Genomic DNA, 18,143 nt, shown 5'->3' on the forward strand with positions numbered 1-18,143 from the left:
ATCAACAAAACTTATAAACAAAGTGCTGCTGAAAGAAAAAAACTTCACAGTAGAGATGCCCTGATTGACAATTAGCTGAACATTATCAGCTGATAATGTTCATGTCGCACTGATGGACATCCAGATTCTGTGTGTTTCTGACCTGCTGCCTGTCAAAACACCAGAGTAAAGAGAGCAGGAGGACTGGTGTGCCTCGTGTGAAGCAGCGTGACACAGAGAGGAGCTGATAGGTAGATTAAACATGTAGCTCTTCTATGTATTCTAGTGGTTGTTTTTACAAGACATTAAACCAAAACTTCTAATATTTGCTTCTGTTGCTGTTGTCCAGTAATCCTCCTCAGTCTTGGTCAGAGTCTCAGTGATAAAAAACCCTCCAAAACCTTGCACTAAGTCCCTATCATTAAAAATATTAACCCAAAGTTGAAGTCAGCGTTAAAATCACGTGACAAATGCTTATAAGTGAGCCAAAGGAGGCGACATACTGTTACATTATGATGTGTTTAAAGAAGTAGTGAACACTTTTACATTTTTTCAGCTGTACACTGAAGTATCTGACTGAACTGTGATAAAACACATCAATGCTGGTGTTCTTTCTGTTTGCACCAAACTCTTAAAATTTGCATTTTGCCTTTTCTGAAAAGGCAGGGCTTACAAACTTTATATAAAAGGTCGAATGCCACTGCCTCTAACCAACTTAACCATGCAGAGACCACTCCCATCCTCTCCTGCACCTGCACTTCCTCGTCTCTGAGAGCTCCAGCTTCAGTAACATTGGTGCTGGAGCCAACGGCCCGAAAAGGTAGAGCAAATCCACATCTATGCTCAGAACCACCACGCTCCACCACCATGTTACAGCCTGCTTCAGGGGACTCTGGAGGGGAAACATCCCCCACCTCAAAAGCTCGCTCTGAGGCAGCAGTGCCGCAGGACTCTGTGTCACTCTCTGGTAAGGGGACGTTGCTGCCACTCCCGCCTCATCTGGAAAACCCCATACTTTTTCCCGTCTGTCCTTTCAGTACCAAACTGCTAATTTTCTGTGCATTTTTTGAATTACAGAGGTGGGCAGAGTTAACTTTGAGCTGGGGGTTCACTTACACTTTAAAGACTTTTAGACTTCAGGCAATTCAAGGAGTATGAGATTAACTTATTATTGGGCCTGTAGCCAACCAAAGAAAAACTTGGTTGACCAAAATCGCACCCAAGCACCAAGCAATAGATTGGTTGCTCAGGTAAAAAAAAAAAAAAAAAAAAATTCACCTTGTTGGGGACCAGTTTAATCCATACAGGTTCCTTACTGTGCCTGCTTGGTACTCTAAATGATGGTGCGACTCGCCGACCGGGGTGATTTTGGTCGGACAAAAGCTTTTCAACCAAACAATTGACCAGTCAAATGGAAGCTGTCAGCCATACTTGTTATGATGTGTTCAAAGTCAGTGGAGGGATCAGAATTTTAGTTTTAGTAAGAAATCTGAATAAATGCGGTCCTTTAAAGGAGAAATGTTTATTTAATTACCAGTCTAAAATAGATACAAAGCATGAGTTCTGTTAAAAATATAGTCTCATTTTTCTACCCTAAATGCACCAGTATTCCTATCAGTATTACTAATGTTATCAATAAAGAGTTTGATAATTAAATTCCATGAAAAAGAATACCATTATTAATACGCATCAATGATCCTCGTCCCAAAAGTCCGTTATCCAATGTCTGTTAGTATTTTCATCATTTTATTCCAGATTATTACACGTAGGCCATTAGAGGGAGAAGATATGATGCAACTAAAAGTAAAGACTAAAATGTTAGGACTTTTCATTAACTAAAATGTTTTTAGTTTTCGTCGACTAAAGTTGGACTAAAACTATGAAGGGTGAAAGGGACTAAAATGTGACTAAAACTAAAACTATTTTTGTCTAAAGACTAAAACTGAGACTAAATCTAAAAACGGTTGCTAAAATTAACACTGGTTGATAGAGTAATGATGACTTGTGTGCTCAGCTTAGCAGTTTAGGCTGCCACCTGTAGGAACCTCGGTGTACCTCGGTACACTACAAAGCTAAGTAGACCGACCATCCAAGAAACCAGCTGCCATATCAAAACAGTAAACATGCTTGTTATCAGTATGGGTATCAATATTAGTAAGTCTTGCTTGTAGAGAATCTGTTTTGCAGCAACAAAGTGATCAGGACATCCCTTCTTCACAGATGGGTACTTTTAGAAACTTAATACCATTACAGTTGTCTTAGGAAATTGCTTATCTAAATAATGACATTTTGCTGGATGTTTTATTGAGGGAGTCCATCAAATTTTTACAGACACTCATTGAATTGAATTAAAACAAACTGAAACAATAAACTTGAGTATCATCATTCCCATCCTGTTTTCTCAGCACCAAACTGCCTCAGTGTGCTCTTTTTTCCAAGAAACATCTGAAATCCCTCACCCAATTTTCCTTCATCAATAGTGTCTGGCTCTCATGATTTGAACTGAAAAGAGCTTTTCCACATCCTCATAAGGCAATTATGGCCTTATTTCTGAGCTCTTAATGGTCTTGGTGAGATTGTCCTTTCTCATGATTAAATTACTGGTCCCAGTGAGAAAGGCAAGCAGGGGCAAACCGAGTTATGTATTTCTAACCAATATTTATTAAGGAAAGGGTGACTAAAGGTTCTGTTTTCTTCCAGCAAACACAGCTAACAAATAAATCTACTTCATCAAGCTGAACCCGCTGAGTACTGGAACTGAAGCTTTCACTGCTATCTACCTTTATATCTTCCAATTTTAGAGTTTGTACAGCTGAAGTCCCAACAGATAAATGCTACCTTGTTAAAGCCAATGGTTAAACTCGACCAGAAAGGACTGAAGTAAACACGTTATTGTTTTAAGCTGTTTCATTGTGGACAAAGCTGGAACACCAGCAAGACAGTTTGTCAATTTAATAAACCAAAGCTCTTTTTATGTTTGAATCTCGCAAGAGAGCCAGAATGAAGCTTTGCTGTCAGAGACATTGCACAATTCACTGGGAGGCCCAAATTGAAAGATATTTGTAACATTCATTGCCTTTTCAGATGTATAAGCTGCCTGCTCCACAGGCCCTAATGCAACCATTCCCATCAGAGATGCAGGCTTTTGGACTGTGTGCTGATAAAAAAGCTGGATGGTCTCTCTGCTCTTTGGTATGCAGGACTCAGTGTCTGGTTTCCAGAAAATATTTCCAATTTTGATTCACCTGACCACAGAACAGTTTTCCATTTTGGGTCGGTTCATTTTAAATGACTAACATGATATCACAACTATTGAAGGAGCTGAGCTCCCCTAAAAGTTGCCCCTTTTGATAAGTTATTCTGCTGTAGACTACATAGATACTTCAGTCATTAAGCTAGGTAATTGTGCACATTCCCAGTAAAATTCCACCCTGTGTTTGTAGTGCTTCCATAAAAACACCCTGCAGCAGAAACAGCAGATACCCTCAGTATTGCTTTGTGGAGTAACTCCTCTGCAGGTCAGTGAGACAGGCAGCCTGCAGAAGTTTTCCCTGGCTAGATAAAGGTTAAAAACAGTGTCATGCTCCAACACCTCTATAGGGAAAAAGAAGCTGAGGACTGACAGAAAAACATAGATTGAAGAATGAATCTTTCAGCACTCACTGGGGAGAGGAGCTGACAGGCTGGCTTCTCCCCCAGCCTCCTCTGCTTGTTGTAGAAACAGGCTGTTTATTAAAGGCCTGGAGCTGCAGCATCAACAGGCCTCTGCTGCATTAGTATACAAGGACAGACTCCTACTTTGTTCTTCTGTATGGTAATGTGATGGATGAGTAGGCATGATGTAGCAAATAAATCCAATCTTGCTAACTAGCCATCCCACAGGAGGTGAGAGGGCACTTTGAAAAATTGAGTGGCAGTCCAAAACTAAAATTAAGGCCTTAAAACAACTCCAAAGCTTTTAAGGCTGAATATTTGGCAGTGTGTCCAACAAATGCCCAGCTGGTATCTCTAATATGCTTTTTTATTTTTCTCAGCTAGCACAATCTGGTTATGTGCTGCTGCTTTTGTAAGAAATAAGAAGTAGAAAGTGATCCCTTACACTGATTTTTGCTCTGAATAGAAGGATGACTGTTAGCATGTAAGGAGAGGAGACCTGCTGCTATGTGTGGTGCTTGGGGACCAACAGTATTGATTCCTCCTCTGTTGATTTTGCTATTCAACACGTGGGTTGTGACAGTCAAGATGTTTGGATGAGCAGTCATTTAACATTATCGAGGGTATAGGAAAAAGGGACCAGTTTAAAACAAACATACACATTCATTTTGTGCTGCTGGTGTTAAGGATGGGTATCTCAAGCACAAGTACTATTCAGAAGTCACCAGTAATTCTTCTGAAACTTGAATAACTGCACCTCCCCCACTTTCTTGCTTCATATGCAAATAAATGCAGAGCCTCATTGACCCTCATTAACCTTTAAGAACACTAAATTGTGATAACAGACAGTGATGCAGCACATAGACGAGGACAAATGCCCTTATGTGCATAGGTGGTGCAGATCAGTAGATGCCTGCAGAAGGTGAGAAGAAAAACAGACCAAGGCCACACTGATTCCAACCAATAATGGTATCCTTCTCTTGTGTGTCTGCTTCTATACCCCCTGTGCATTACCACATGCACTGCCTGTGTCACCTGATCAGACATGAAGCAGTCAACTAATATTCCCTGCTGCCCACGTCCTTGCTTGTGTTGTAGTACTCTTAATAGTGCTTTGCTTTGTACAAAAGATCTGCTAAATTAAATTTTAAAATTTTTACCATTGTGTTCTGGCTCTTTTGTTTACACAACAACTGTGATTTGGGTGCATGGAATTGAAGTTTTAAAAGCAGGTTCCATAGTGGAAACTTTTTAAAAAGCACCATCTTTGTTGTTGGAGATGGTTTAGATAGTTATGCTGATGACCACTTAGCAGTCATGGAGTCACAGTGATGACCACTCAGTAGTCACAGAGTGACTCTGATGACCATTCAGCAGTCACAGAGTCACCCTGATGACCACTCAACAGTCACAAAGTGACTCTGATGACCACTCAACAGTCACAGTCACTCTGATGATGACTCAACAGTCACAGAGTCACTCTGATGACCACTCAACAGTCACAGTCACCCTGATGACCACTCAACAGTCACAGAGTCACTCTGATAACCACTCAACAGTCACAGATTCACACTGATGACCACTCAACAGTCATGGACACACTCTGATGACCACTCAACAGTCACAGAGTCACTCTGATGACCACTCAACAGTCTCAGAGTCACACTGATGTCCACTTAACAGTCACAGAGTCACCCTGATGACTACTCAACAGTCACAGAGTCACTCTGATGACCACTCAACAGTCACATTGCTCAGATTTCTTTCAGAAAACTAGGTTGAGGAGTTCATTGATCTTGAGAGTATGAACTTATATATATATATATATATATATATATATATATATATATATATATATATTTTTTTTTTTTTTTTTTTTTTTTTGGTTACTTTCGTCTCTCATCTCTTAATCTCATTTGTGTTTTGCATTTGCCATTATGGATATTCACTACAAAATATCTGTACAGTACATTTCAAATTATTACTTTTTCTTTTCTTGTTCCTGTAACTCTGTTGCATTATCTACTTAATGTTTGTTATGCTGAGTGATCTGGTTGATGACTGGTTACATGACCATGTGTATGAAGCACACCTGTGTATGCTCTCTTGATAATGCTGGGTGAACCTGAAGAAGCTACGAAACACGTTTGCCCATAATGAAGTCTAAGTAAAGTTATTCAAAATGTGCGGTGGATCATTTCTCTCTTTTTTAAGACTGAGACTAAGAGTTAGTCAGTTAGCATCTCTTCCTTCTGTGATGCTACAGTTGTAGTTACTTACACTGCCACATTCTTTTTTAAATCTTTGAGTTTTTTTAAATGAATCATTATTTGGATTTTCTTAAATTAAATTTGATCTCTCCCTGGTGTCTGTAGTGTATTGCCAATGTGCAGCACTTCCAAATGCAAAGAATTAGAAAAACATACCTCTAGAAAGATGCTTCTTTGGACACAGGTCCTAAGCACAAAAAAATTATTAAGCAAAAATAAATTGTGTTGTTATTGCAGCTAAATCATGCATTTGTTGTTTAGTATTAGATGTCTGAAAAACTGTGAAATGCTCATTTCAGTTTCCCAGAGAACAAAATAAAGTATTCAAATTGTTTCCTTTCACTATTTAACTGTCCAAAATCAAACACGTCATTTACTCACAAATCTAACAAAATAATGAAAGTCTTTACGAGTAAATTGCTTGACTGAAAAAAATTATCTGTCATGATTTTTTCTTGACTAAACAATAGATTAGCATACAAATTTGCTGCAGATGTAGCTGTCATATTGTCCTACTTTTCTAAAACACTTTTCTTTCTCTCTCCCAGCAGATATGCAGTCTTCGTAGCAGCACTGGCAGGCCTGACTCTGGATTAACACGACCATGGAGTCCTCCTCTGAGTCCCAGCAGGAGCCTGAGAAAACTTTGGTGAGTCAAACAATTTTGCCTCTAGCGCTACACTCCTACATGCACACCCTCCTTTCAGCCTCCCTTTCTTCACCTACAACCTTCAATTTTATTTTCAAAAGTGATAATGAAAAATTTTTAAGCTATAGATGTAGTTGCATTTTTCATACATGAAGGGTGTTTCCACACCAACAGTTCATTGCTGTGGTCCAAATCATCATGCATCATGTTGCTTAATGTCGCTTTAAATCCCAGAAGTAAACAAAGATTAGTCAGATCTTGCTTGGCTACAATACAGTTTGAAAAATGAGATAAAACTCTGGCTACAAATAAAATGTTAATGAACTGGAGTTGCAAAAAGGGCTTATTAATCCTCTTGAATCATGATTTGCTAGTCCAGCAGAATTGTGTCAGATCTGGCAGGTATGCTTGTGGTCTTTCACATGTGTTCGACTGGTTACAGCAGCAAGTTTGATGAAACAAAAAATTACAAAACTTCCTGCAATTAGTTTTTTTAGAGGCTGGTTCATGTTCTTACAACAGAGGAACTGCACCTAAAACAATGGGACCAAAACCCACTTTTTCAAGCGGTCTTGGTTTGGTTGACAGCTTTCACTCCAGAGCTTATGACCCTCACTTACTTGGCAAATGACTCAAGTTCATTTTAACCAAACAACACAGGTTAAGTGTGAAAATGCCTTCAGACTTCTGAATGGAAAACGGCATTTTGGAATGAACCTATACATAGATGCTACCCTATCCATACACTTTATGTTTCAGGCTCTCATGGGTTGGGGGGCGCAGATGGTCGAGTGGTTTAAGGTGTAACCCATGTACGCAGGCGGCCTGGGTTCGAATCCAGCCAGTGGCCCTTTACCGCATGTCTCTCCCAACTCTCTTCCTGTTTCCAAGTCTATCAACTGTCCTTCCTCCAATTAATAATGGCATTAAAAGGCCCAAAAACAAATCTTTAAAAAAAAAAAAGATCTCACGAGGTGACCTCAGATCTCCCCCATCTCTTTAACTCTGATAATAGTCCCTAATAACTGATGGTCTTCACTCAGCCTGCACAGTCCTAAGCTGTAAAGGGCTCCTGTTTCCTGGTGCCATCAGTGACAGTCCGCCTGCTCCAAGAGTACGCTCTCTGAACCCTAATGATTAACTAAAGGTGCTAATGTTGCTAACCTTACACAGGCTTGTCAGGCTCGCTGTGGCAGACGCTGCACTTTGCTGCCTGTAATTAAACTCATGTCAGGGTGTGTGTCTCTGAGTGTGTGCGTCAGTAGATAGAGAAGACAGCTAATGTCACTTTGGGTGCCGGTGATTAAAGGTCACACAGTCGTGTTTTTGCAACATCCTCTTTCTGAGGAACAGATATCTCCATGAAACAGATGACACAAATGAAAAGGACAAGTCTTTCACTGTATTTGGTCTTTTGTTCTCCACTCTTCCTGTTCATTGTTGCGTGTCAAATGTGTGATTCTAGAGCCAAGTTCTGCTTTTTTATTTAAAATGAAGCTTCACTAAGCTGTCAGTTTCCCTTAGATGTACACAGATCTTAGCAAAATGTCGTCAAGTTTTCTTTTTTGATCATCACTTAGAAGAGAGGTTCCCAACCTGGAGTCCGGACCCCTCAGGGGCAGCTGAAGATCTCAGGGCGTCTGCTCTGATGTTGTCAAACTTAGATGTACAAATCGCTGGCATCAGGCTGACCCCTTGTATCTCCAACATCACCACTTTTCAGGGGATGAACAAAACTGTATCTTCAAATCAATCTAACACTGAATTGTCAAAGCATCTTTTTGACACTTTTTTTTGCTTTAAAATTGGTTAAAACCCACTGACATATGTAAAGGGTGACTAATAGCACATAGAGTTATGCAAACAAACAAAAAAGAATGAAAAGAAAATGGTGATACAAGGTTTTGGCAGTGATATATTCTTTTCAAATCATGATTAGAAACATAATGTAAGACATCGTATAAAGGCCACTAAAAAGATTTTAAAAATAGGGAGGATCCGTTAATTTTTGAGCAAAAGAAAATCAAAATGTTGGGGGGGGATTGAGATAATAAAGTTGTTTATTTACAAGAAAACAAAACAAGAATTTCAGAGTTTAAAAACTTGTTAACTAATGAAAAAAAATTGAAATTTCTTGGTTTAAAAAGTCTCAAATTTTGACATTAAACTCCAAAAATGTAGGTTTTCAAAATGATATATCTACATGAGTGTAAAGTCTAAATTTACAAAAACCAAACTGAAAACAATGGTTGGATTTTTTTTTACTTTTTATAATATCAAAAATTCTGTTTTGGTTCACATATATGCATGCCTTTTAAAGGAAAAAAAAACAGTTTTTATTTCTTGTCAACTAATTTTTTCATCGTAAGAACTTCAAATTTTCTTCTTGAAAATGAACAGATCCTCTTCATAATTTTTTTTCTAGAGTGGCCCTAATTCACCATCATAATAATGAATGTTTTAAAGATAGATCTTTTGACAGGAACAGGTGTATGTGGGCATATCATGTTGGGATTTTGTCAATGAAAACAATTGAAATTAATCTGTACTTTTCCCAAGAGTTTTTTGGAGGAGCTTAGTTTTCCCTCAATGTGAGGTAACATCAAACAAATGTAGATTGTAAAACTTAATGGTCCAAGTGCAGTGCCTTGTGGTACTCCTGTTGTCTCAACCCAGATTTATTATGCCCCTGCTGGTAGCCGAGGCCAGCGGCATTGTGTTCCAAATGTCCAATCATCCGTCCATACACATCATTCTCATAGTCAGCAAATTTTTAAGAACTTTTTGAGGAATTGTCTTTGAACTTTGCACAAACGTCCACTCAGTTTCAGGTTAGATTTTGAGGGCTGTAGGTCAAGGTCATTAGGCCTCATGCTAATCCTTTTATTATAAATGTAATATATAAAAAGTATTCACACATATCTCAACTCTGACTCAAGGATGAACACTTATATTTTGAAGGTCAAGATCATTTCGGCTTCATGTTTATCACTTACCTATAAAAGTGATACCTTCACAAACTATCCCAGCCCCTTCTCTTGACACAACTCTGCCTTCACTATGCGGAGATTGTTTACCTCTTGGAGGTGTAGAAACTCAGAATAGTAGTTCTAGTTTTCAAAAGTGTCTTGCATGCACTCTGGAATACCTGGAAAACCTGGAAAATAGTTGGCCTATTTTACACTCATTTGAATTGAAAAATGTCTTCAAATATAGTACGAGTAAGTAAACAGTAAGAGGGGATTTTGGAGAAAAAATGGAGGAAAAATAAGGCTATGAAGATCCAAGAAATTATTTTAAAATACCTTTATAAATAAAATGATGTGCTGTAAATCGGCAGGTGTATATAAAGTATTCCATAATCATTTTATCATTCACCAAAAACCTCCTGAAAAAGTTCTGTACAGTTATCTCTGCTTCTGTCAGCTGCATTCTCATCTTCATGTCCAGATTAAAGCAAACATACTGAATATGATCAAGTCTTTATCTTGGCTAATGCAAATAGAATTTACCATTTACACCAAACAAAAAGGCCAAGACTAACTAGAACGTAAATTTGAAGAGGGTTTTGGACAGGAACAAAACACTGATTACACAAGGTCTGCTTTTCCTGCAACCTATCTGAATGTGAAGAGATAACTGGAAACCTGCTTACTTCAGGGCTGGGAATTTATGCAGTGGCTGCAAGAAGTAGAGAAAAAGAAATGTAAAGCTGCCTTAGTAAATTTTAAGGCTTCAAACTCTGCAGAAAACACAACCCAGTGCACACATAAAGGAGGAAAGCTGCTTCTGATGTGCTTCATTGTTGACTGTTCCTGATTATTTTTCTCAGCAGCAGGATAGAAAATTATTTCAACTGGATTCTAGTTGTAATCTTGTTTTTTATGGTGACTTTAATGTCTTTATTTTGAGAGGGGGTCAGACTTAAGTCTTCAAAACAGTTTTTTCTAAGTCTCCTTTTTTATGCTGGGTGGAAGTTATTAAATGGGAGGCCAGTGTCTAACATCACTTCAGTTAAGGCAGCATTCAGTGCATAAATATTCATTCCCTTGGATGTTTTACCCTTTTATTGATTTTATATATCAGTCATGGTCAATATAATTGGGCTTTTTTGAAGAAAAAAATCACAAAAACCTCCTTAATGCCAAAGTGAAAACAGATTTCTACAAAGAAATGTCAATTAAAAAAATAAATTTAAGGTAAAATAAGTGACTGCATAAATATTCACCCCCTTTAAAGTGACTGACCTAACTCAACAGAGGTTCGACCAGTTGGTGGTAAGAGTCTCACAATCAGTGAAATGGGGATCCCCTTAGAGCGGTTGTGTCTCACGTGATTGCAGAACAAGGACACCTGTGTCTGGAGGGTCCAGTCCCTGGCTGATAAGTATTGGCAAAGAGAAAGCCTCCGTTGAAGAAAACTCATATTACATCTGGACTGGAATTCACCAAAAGGCATGTGGGAGACTCCATGGTCAAGTGAAAGACAGTTCTTCAGTCTGATGACACAAAAATGTTGCTTTTTGGCCATCAGACAGACATCAAACACTGCACATCAGCACAGACACACCACACAGTGATTCAAGATGGTCTTGCATCTCAAATGATGTGAGCTAACCTTTTGAGTCATATCTGCCAGTATTTTCATATATTTCATTTCACCTTCCTAGGGCCGGCTGCAGAGAAGCATCCCCATGATGCTGCCACCATCATGCTGTGGGGATGCTACTCGGCAGCCGGCCCTGGAAGGCTTGAAAAGAAGAGACAATCTTCTTCAGTCTGCAGTAGAACTACAGCTTGGGAGAAGATTTATTATCCAGCAAGACAATGACCCGACGCATACAGGGAAAGCCATATAGAAACGGTTTATAGACAACAAAGTGAATGTTCTGGAGTGGCAGAGTCAGCGCCCAATCCCCGTGCAACCTGGCAGAGCCTTAGCAGTTTTGCAAAGAAGAATAAAGTAAGATTGCAGTGTCCAGATGTGCAAGCCTGATTGATTTATAAAATCAATAAAAAGTGTAAAACATCCAAGGGGGCACTGTATACAGGAATCCCTGCATGTTTGATTCTGTCTGTCAGCACACACATTAACACACCCACACATTAAACACCACTTTCCTCCTCTCAGCTCCCTGGATTGTGATTCTGCCCTTTCATTTCACCTTCATCATAATCCCCGGTAGCCACTTTTTGCAGCGAGCAGGAGGGCAATTATAATTGCTGATAACCGGGGTGATAACCGCACCGGCCATCTCTTCCACGGGCCTCCACACAAAAATGACACATAATGGAGGTGCATGTGTGCAGAGCTAAAAGCCTTTTCTGACTTCTTTAAGTGTTAAAGTGGGAGTTAGCTTTAATGACTCTTGATAAGTTTTAGTCTGGCTACACATGAGATCATTTTTATTGTTAACCGTTTTTAAAAATGAGAGAGACCACACACATGGGGACTGCTTGAATCAATTTCCTATGAAACACAATTACATACAAATGAAAATGGCACTGTTGTTGCCATAGTACCACTAGCTGGTCTTCCTTTTCTGTACTAATTGACCCATTAGATCAAATTTGATGAATCTACAACTCACCTGGATTTATCCCCCAGACTTGTTTGTGGAGGCTCTTGTCTCTTGATCACACATTATTAGCGACTGCAGTGCCAGGATAGTGTGAGACTCGGACTGCAGGTCGTATTGTGTTACTGGCATTATCCCGCCATTCGCTGAAAAAGTCTGTTCATAGAGACGATGGCTTCCTAACACTAGATGAAAGGCTCTGGGAGGCACGCCAGGTGTCTGCTGCTTCCTCCCCTCGCTCCCACATCCTCACAGAGAGGAGATGCTTCAGGAAGGTTTTATGGCAGCCTCCCTCTCCTGTTTCAAACGCCCACCACCATTCAGTCGCCTGTCATTTGCATTGTACATACTGTAATGAAAGAGGTGGTGACCTGCTGTTCAGAATATGCAGCAGTGAAAAGCACATAGACAGTCATTATGGAGTAGAACAATGGGTTTGAGGTAGCTTAGAGGTAAGAGAAGAGGATCTGTGGGTTGGAGAGCGCTGACTGGGAGGATTTTAGCAGAAATAAATGAGAAAAACTTTTATCCTCTATGAGATGCCCTTTGGCAAGGCCTTGCACCACATCTGTTCAAGAGGAGTGTTGCAGATGCCATCTGTAAACTTGTGCATGGAAGTTCTCTGAATGCAAGGCAGGAACTGACCGGGTTTACACAGCAGGAGTTTTTGTATTGATACATCACTTAATCCAAACTCGCAATCTGAGGATAATTCTGACCAGTGTTTCTCACAGACTGTAAAGTAATGTGAGGCTTTTAGTGATCCAGTCTTAAACCGAGAAATGCCCGCGGACTCTTTAAGGCTAACAAAGAATTTAAAACTTGTTTGATATCTTATTGATAATGAACAGCGAAGGCTTTGTTCTTGTGGAAATTACTCCAGACACAGTGATTCAAGATGGTGTCATCTTGCATGTAGGGCTGGGAAATTTTTAGGATTAATTGACTGATTTGTTACGAGCAGGCTTATCTTCCCTGCTCTGGGATCATCTCAAATGATGCAAGCTAACCTTTTGAGTTGTATCCTCCAGGGTTTTCATATATTTCATTTTGCCTTCCTAAGAGTCGCCTGCAGAGAAGTATCCCCACAGCATGATGCTGCCACCACCGTGCTTCACAGTGGGGATGGTGTGTTTGGGGTGATGTGCTGTGTTCGATGTTCACAAAAGCACCATTTTCATCTCATCAGACAAGAACCTTCTCTCACTTGACCATGGAGTCTCCCACATGCCTTTTGGCAAACTCCACTCCAGATTTGCTGACTTTTCTTCAATAGTGGCTCTCTCTTTTCCCCTCTCCCATAAAGCTTTGACTGGTGAAGAACCCCAGCAACAGTATGCAGAGTCTCTCCCATCTCAGCTGCTGAAGCTTGTGACTCCTTCATGGTAGTCATAGGAGTCTAGCTGGTCTCCCTCACAAGTGTCTGTCTTGCCCAGTCACTCAGTATGGACAGCCTGATCCAGGAAGGTTTACACTTGTGCCATATTCCTCCAGGGGATGTTTACTGCAGTTTTTCCAAGTTGAAATGTTCTTTTGTCTTCATGGTGTAATGGTAGCCAGGACTACTGATGAACCACTAATTGTAAGACTACTAGCACCAACTTTGTGCATTCTACTGTAGCTGTGTCGTGGCATTAGTAATCCTCTGAAAAGTGCTCCCAAAATTTGTGCTAAGACTTTTATGGTAGGTGGTTTAGGCATTATTCTTAATTCAAATGTAATTTATTAACTCATGTTAATAAATTCTATTTTTTATGAGAAAAAAAATAAAGCTTTTTCCTGAACTGTTCATGCTGTGGACATTGAGTAGAACAAGTTTTCAAGATTCCCAATTAAGAAAAAAAAATCTGTGTTGCATTGCTTTAATTACAGTAATGAAATGTACCAACCATGACTTCTAAACCGAGGCGTGTACCAAACTGAAATTTTGTGTATTGTTACACCCCTTGTGCACGGCAGTTAAGGAGGCTGTTGTGCCTGTGACACCATTCCCATAAGTCTGGGGTGTCAAACTCAAGGCCCGGGGGCCAAATCCGGCCCGTGGTGCTGTTATACACGGCCCACCAGATCATATGATGTTTTTATTATAACTGGCCCACCAGTATGAAGTCTGCAGATTTCCTCCAGTTTAAAAATGTAAACTTAACCTTGATGATTTATGATATCATTGTTGAGTCATGAAAATTTAAAAAAGTAAACAGTAGTAATTATTTGATAAAAAGTCAGGAACATGGGGAAGTAGTGTGTGTTTTCTCTATATTTTCAATTTTGCATCTCACAGTTATGACTTAAAGCTAAGCTTTTGACTTTTTATCTCATGTTTTTACCTGATTAAATCATATTTTGACCTTTTAAAGTCATGATTTTGACTTTTACTCATCTTTTGACCTTTTTCAACTCCTGACTTTCACTTTCATCTCGTTTTTTTACGTAAAAACTCATGATTTTTGACATTTGAAACTCATATCGATGTTTACCTCATATTTTGACTGTTAAGGATCATGGTTTTAAATTTTATGTCAGTTTTTGACTTTAAGAAGTCATGGTTTCAGTATTCTATTTCATATTTTGCCTTTTAAAAACATTATTTTGACTTTAAATATCATGTTTTTACCTTCTGAACTTAAAAGTTTGACTTATTATCTCAGATTTTGAGTTTTTAACTTATCATGTTCACCTTTTAATCACAGAATCATTCATCATCAGTGCCAAGTTTTTTACCCCCATGATTCATTTCTGGTGCAAATAAGGTTGACATTTTATGGTTAAATATTGACCCTGTTAGGCCCTCAGGTTAGACCCAAGTTCAGAATCCGGCCCCTGCTGTGATTGAGTTTGACACCTCTGCCATAAGTCATCTCTCTTTCCATTTTCTGACTCTTATCCACCGTCCTATCTCTGTCATTTAGGTGTAAAAGTGTCCAAAACATCTAAAAACCTCGTTATAATCACATCTATGAGTGTTTAAAGAGACCATGCTCCTCATGTTACCAGGAAACAGTTGGTTACATTAACAGCATACTTCTCTTGACAGTTATTAAAACTGGCAGTTAGTATCTATCTTGAGTCCTCACTGGGGGATAGAAAACTAATTCCAAGACCATTTTCCCAACCATAATTGTTTTGCACTGGGCTTTGTTTATTTCTGCTGTGAAGTATTATTTCAAGGGTTCAAGTTAATCTCCGTCTTTGTTAGATTAGCTTCACTGTCTGTGAGATTGTGTGATATCACACCAGATTATATTAAATTGTGCGCTAGCCTCTCTGACACATGCAGCTAGCCTAATAATATCCTATACTGAGAGTTGCATTGATGCTTCCATATCCTACAGAAGAAATTCTGTCAAGAATATCTTCCCCTGATGTTTCTCCTAGTTTGGTCTATACTCCTTAAGTCTAAGCTTTCCCAAAGTGGGAATTTCTATCGTGAAAGAGTAGTCTTGCAGTCTTGCAGGCACAATAGGAAACCTTTCTGTCTGCTACCATTAACTAGCTTGCAGTAAACATCATGAGACCTGTAACACCTCTATAATGCTCTGATTCATGTGTTAAATTTCCTGCCAAGGCGTTTTTAAAACTAATAGTTCAGCACACTTCATAAAGCCTGAGATATTTCCTCCAGGATGATAGGTTTAATAGTCTTTAAAAAGGGAGATTTTTGCCTTCATGTGCATTCCTTCTTGTATACGGCACATAAAACACTTTTATTGATATCTGCAGGCCAGGATGACTCATAATTGAAATCGACAAATGGTGTTACTCCTTAATGGGCTCTTTTCACGCGTGTAAAAAGACCTCCACGGCTCAGTGAATCATTTTTATAAAAGTCTAAACTCTTTTAGATTGCTGAGAGGCTTTCAAAAAGCACTGTAGTTTCTCTATAGTGTTGCTAAGAAGTTGTCACCCCTTTAAAAGTTTTATCTTTGATATTTTTCCAACAGTAAACGGCTTTGTAAGACGACTTATCAGAAGAAGTCCTTGTGATGTTGGTCTAAAATTAGATCTCTGTGTCTAATTTGCTTCCATTTCTCTCTCTTCTAACAACATCAGTGGAATAGGAATGGACTTGGAGCTTCCCGTGGGTTGCTTGACGCCCACACAATTAAACATAAAGCTGTGGCGAGCTTTGATGTGGCGCTGACCACGCCCGTTATTTAAAATTCAGCATATCATTTGTTTTACATAACACTCAGTTCAGACTATGTTGTAAAGAATCTCTTGTTTTTGTAATATCATTTGTTCTTGTAATTAAAAGTATGACAATGCTTTATGTATTTGTTTGTGACTCTGAAAGTAGGTATCAGAAAAAGACAAAAGTAATGTGTGCTTGCTTTAATTACGGTTAGGGCTCGGGGATATGGACCAAAACTCATATTGTCATGTTTGCTAGCCTATTCAGAATAAGAATCATCTCTGTAACAAAGTATGCTTACACAATGAGGAATTCCAGTTAACGTGTACAAGCTCTTGTTGTTAGGTCCTCAAGGTAAGTCTATGACTTTTGAGTAGGGGTGTGATGAGGTCTTGCTCAGATCTATACTGGCCAGAGAGCAGGAGTAACAGCTGACAGAAAACAATACCTAACTGAAGGTTATGAAAGATCACAAAGATGCCCTGGTGACTTTAAAACTGTTGGAGGGAGCCCTAATGAAGAAACGGAGCTGATCCGTGACCCATTCAGATCATGCTCCATCCTCCGCCCCCTCCTATGCGTGCGCTACTCGGGGCCACACATGATCTGCAAATGCATAATAAGTTCATCATCAGGGTGTGAAATGATTAAATGCTGCTGCTGGAAACCTGTACAGTCTCCGCGAGTTCGTGTATGCGCGCAGACTCGCTCATAGTGCTGCTAACTGTGACTTTATGACTTTGATTCAGTCGCTGCTTCGTCATGTCTCCTTCTCGTCTCACCGTCTGTCAGTCACACATCCATCAGCTGTTGGCTGTGCTATCATCAATCAGAAGCTTAACATGAGTAGCATAACAGGTCGTTGTATACTGCAGTGGTAAACTTAGCAAAACAAACTCAGTCTGAACGCCATAGAGTCCACTGTTAGCTCCAAAAAGCGAAGTTATAGCCTCAGTTAAACATGCCCTGTTTGTTGTCTGACAGCAGACAGAGCAGAGACACACACTCCCTCACCAACGCACACACATTAACACACACCCTCATCTGTGCGTTGTGTCCAACACTGTCAAAGATCATATGAGAAAAGAAATAAATGATAAAAAAATAATCTATTTCTCTAAGTTACTGTTAAAAAAACAAACGTCTTCTTGACAGATTTCTTTTGAGTGTTTTAAATATGGATGTCCTTAAAGAGGATGAGAAAAAGTTTGATTTTACTGATGCAGCTCCTTAGATTGAAGAAATGAAGATGTGGTAGACTATTAAAATGAAAGGTTTGATTTGAAGAGCATTAAAATGTACAGTTTGATTCAGAGTTAGACAAGACAGACTGTGTGTAAGCATTGATAGCCTATTCTGTACAAGAGAATTAGTTTAAACATCCTGAATAAACCTGAATGCTTCAACATTATGACTCTCAGCTGTATACAGGACATATTTTCCACTCATTTTTTTCCAAAATAAACAAAAAAGTGTAAAATCTCGCCTCGTCTTGTGTCGTGAGATAAGTGTCTTGTCACACCCCTACTTTGAGTGGTCATCAGAGTAAGTCTGTGACTGCTGATTAATTTAAACAAACTCAACCAGCTGCAGCCAAGGTATGTTTAAATCTGAAAAAGACTATTAAACAAAAAGAGCAGCATTCCGGGAATAGTGATCCACACGCAACTTTTATTATCAGAGATTATTTTTGTTGTATTTTTTTTAAAATAATTTCTGACTGGCAGAGCGTGGTAAAGGGTCTTGTTTCTTAGGCCCTAAAGTTCCAGATAATGTGACAGGAACAAGCTGCAGGAGGCTGCAAGAAGGTGAAAATTGGCTTCAGGCTACTCTTTGGGAGTGAGAAACGGAAGCTGCATCAGCTTCTCTACGTCAGTGCTC

General features: G+C 39.3%; 1 protein-coding gene across 6 annotated transcripts in view; it reads left to right on the plus strand.

Moving 5' to 3' along the window:
- Positions 1-18,143, plus strand: part of osbpl8 (oxysterol binding protein-like 8) — a 160,239-nt gene that overhangs the window by 33,954 nt on the left and 108,142 nt on the right. For 4 of the 6 annotated variants that reach the window (XM_041780487.1, XM_041780491.1, XM_041780485.1 and 1 more), the window contains one exon: positions 6,455-6,552. In XM_041780487.1, coding sequence (XP_041636421.1) covers positions 6,508-6,552 — 45 coding nt within the window. In that variant the 5' untranslated portion in view covers positions 6,455-6,507. Of the gene's footprint in view, positions 1-910; positions 947-6,451; positions 6,553-18,143 lie in introns of those variants that run through there. The other 2 variants (XM_041780489.1, XM_041780486.1) reach the window with 2 other exon arrangements.

The sequence above is a fragment of the Cheilinus undulatus genome, linkage group 23 (assembly GCF_018320785.1).
Source record: "Cheilinus undulatus linkage group 23, ASM1832078v1, whole genome shotgun sequence".
NCBI classification, from domain to species: domain Eukaryota; kingdom Metazoa; phylum Chordata; class Actinopteri; order Labriformes; family Labridae; genus Cheilinus; species Cheilinus undulatus.